This window comes from Carlito syrichta, unplaced genomic scaffold (assembly GCF_000164805.1).
Source record: "Carlito syrichta isolate Samal-C Ts95f unplaced genomic scaffold, Tarsius_syrichta-2.0.1 Scaffold276489, whole genome shotgun sequence".
Lineage (NCBI taxonomy): Eukaryota > Metazoa > Chordata > Mammalia > Primates > Tarsiidae > Carlito > Carlito syrichta.
Genome location: NW_007220585.1, coordinates 2,700 through 3,760, shown reverse-complemented (window position 1 = coordinate 3,760; position 1,061 = coordinate 2,700). Strand labels below are relative to the sequence as shown.

At 45.5% G+C, this 1,061-nt stretch overlaps 1 gene segment (V, D, J or C); it reads right to left on the bottom strand.

Annotated features, from left to right (window-relative positions):
- Window positions 1-428: 428 nt before the first annotated feature.
- LOC110595131 lies at window positions 429-847 on the bottom strand. The segment is given in 2 exon segments: window positions 429-685; window positions 793-847. Coding segments are annotated over 2 exon segments (312 nt in total).
- Window positions 848-1,061: the final 214 nt, after the last annotated feature.

Genomic DNA, 1,061 nt, shown 5'->3' with positions numbered 1-1,061 from the left:
AAACACCAGAGAATCCCCTGGCTAACTGATTAACATACCCTAAGCTTTGAAATGTGTAGCTATAATCAGATTCTCTGGATTATCACAATTCCTGCTTTGAAAACCTAGAATGCCTTCTCTTTGCTTTATGAATTTCAGCCATTCCATAACACAGACTTGTCAAATGGACTAATATTTTTATTTCTTAAAACTGGAGAGGCATTATTATGTCTGTGCAGCTGGAGCTGAGGAGGAGGAAAGAGAGTTAGGGTACAAAGCAGCTTTCAGGACTTCTTCTAACAAAATCTACCAAAGACATTCAACACCTGACACAGCAGATGGAGGCACCAGAAGAGGCATCTGTTGCAGCCCAACCTCACATGTCTGGGTGGTTTTTGTTATGACTTGTAACACTGTGGAAGGAGTAATGTAATCCTGTAGACAGTAATCTACAAAATCTTCAGGCTGCTGATGGTGAGACTGAAATCTGTCCCCGATCCCCTGCCACTGAACCACGATGGGATCCCTGAGTGTAATCTGGTTGGATCATAGATCAGGAGCTTAGGAGTTTTTCCTAGTTTCTGCCGATACTGGAAAAACTCATTGTTAATACCCTGACTTGCCTGGCAAGTGATGGTGACTCTGTCTCCTGAAGATGCCAAGAGGGAGGATGGAGACTGGGTCATCTGAATGTCACATCTGGCCCATGAGATTGAAAACATAAAAAAATCCACACAAAGAATCATGCTATAAGAGGACTTATAAGTAGTCACCATCCTGGCTGAGTCAATTGCTAGTGTTCTCCCTCTTTACCTGGGAACCAGAGCAGCAGGAGTCCCAGTAGCTGAGCAGGGGCCCTCATATCCATGCTGTTTCCTGACTGAAAATGATTCCTGCCCAGGGTGTGACTAGCCTATTAATAAGTCTTCAGGGCAGTGGGCTGTGCTCTGGAAACATGGAAATCATCAGGGAATCGGGCAGGCTGGGCACAGCTGCAGGTCTGGGTCATCTCAGGAACTCGGCACAGGTGCAGGGTCCCATGTACAACAAGGGCAGAACAAATTTGCCTGCAGAGAACGTAT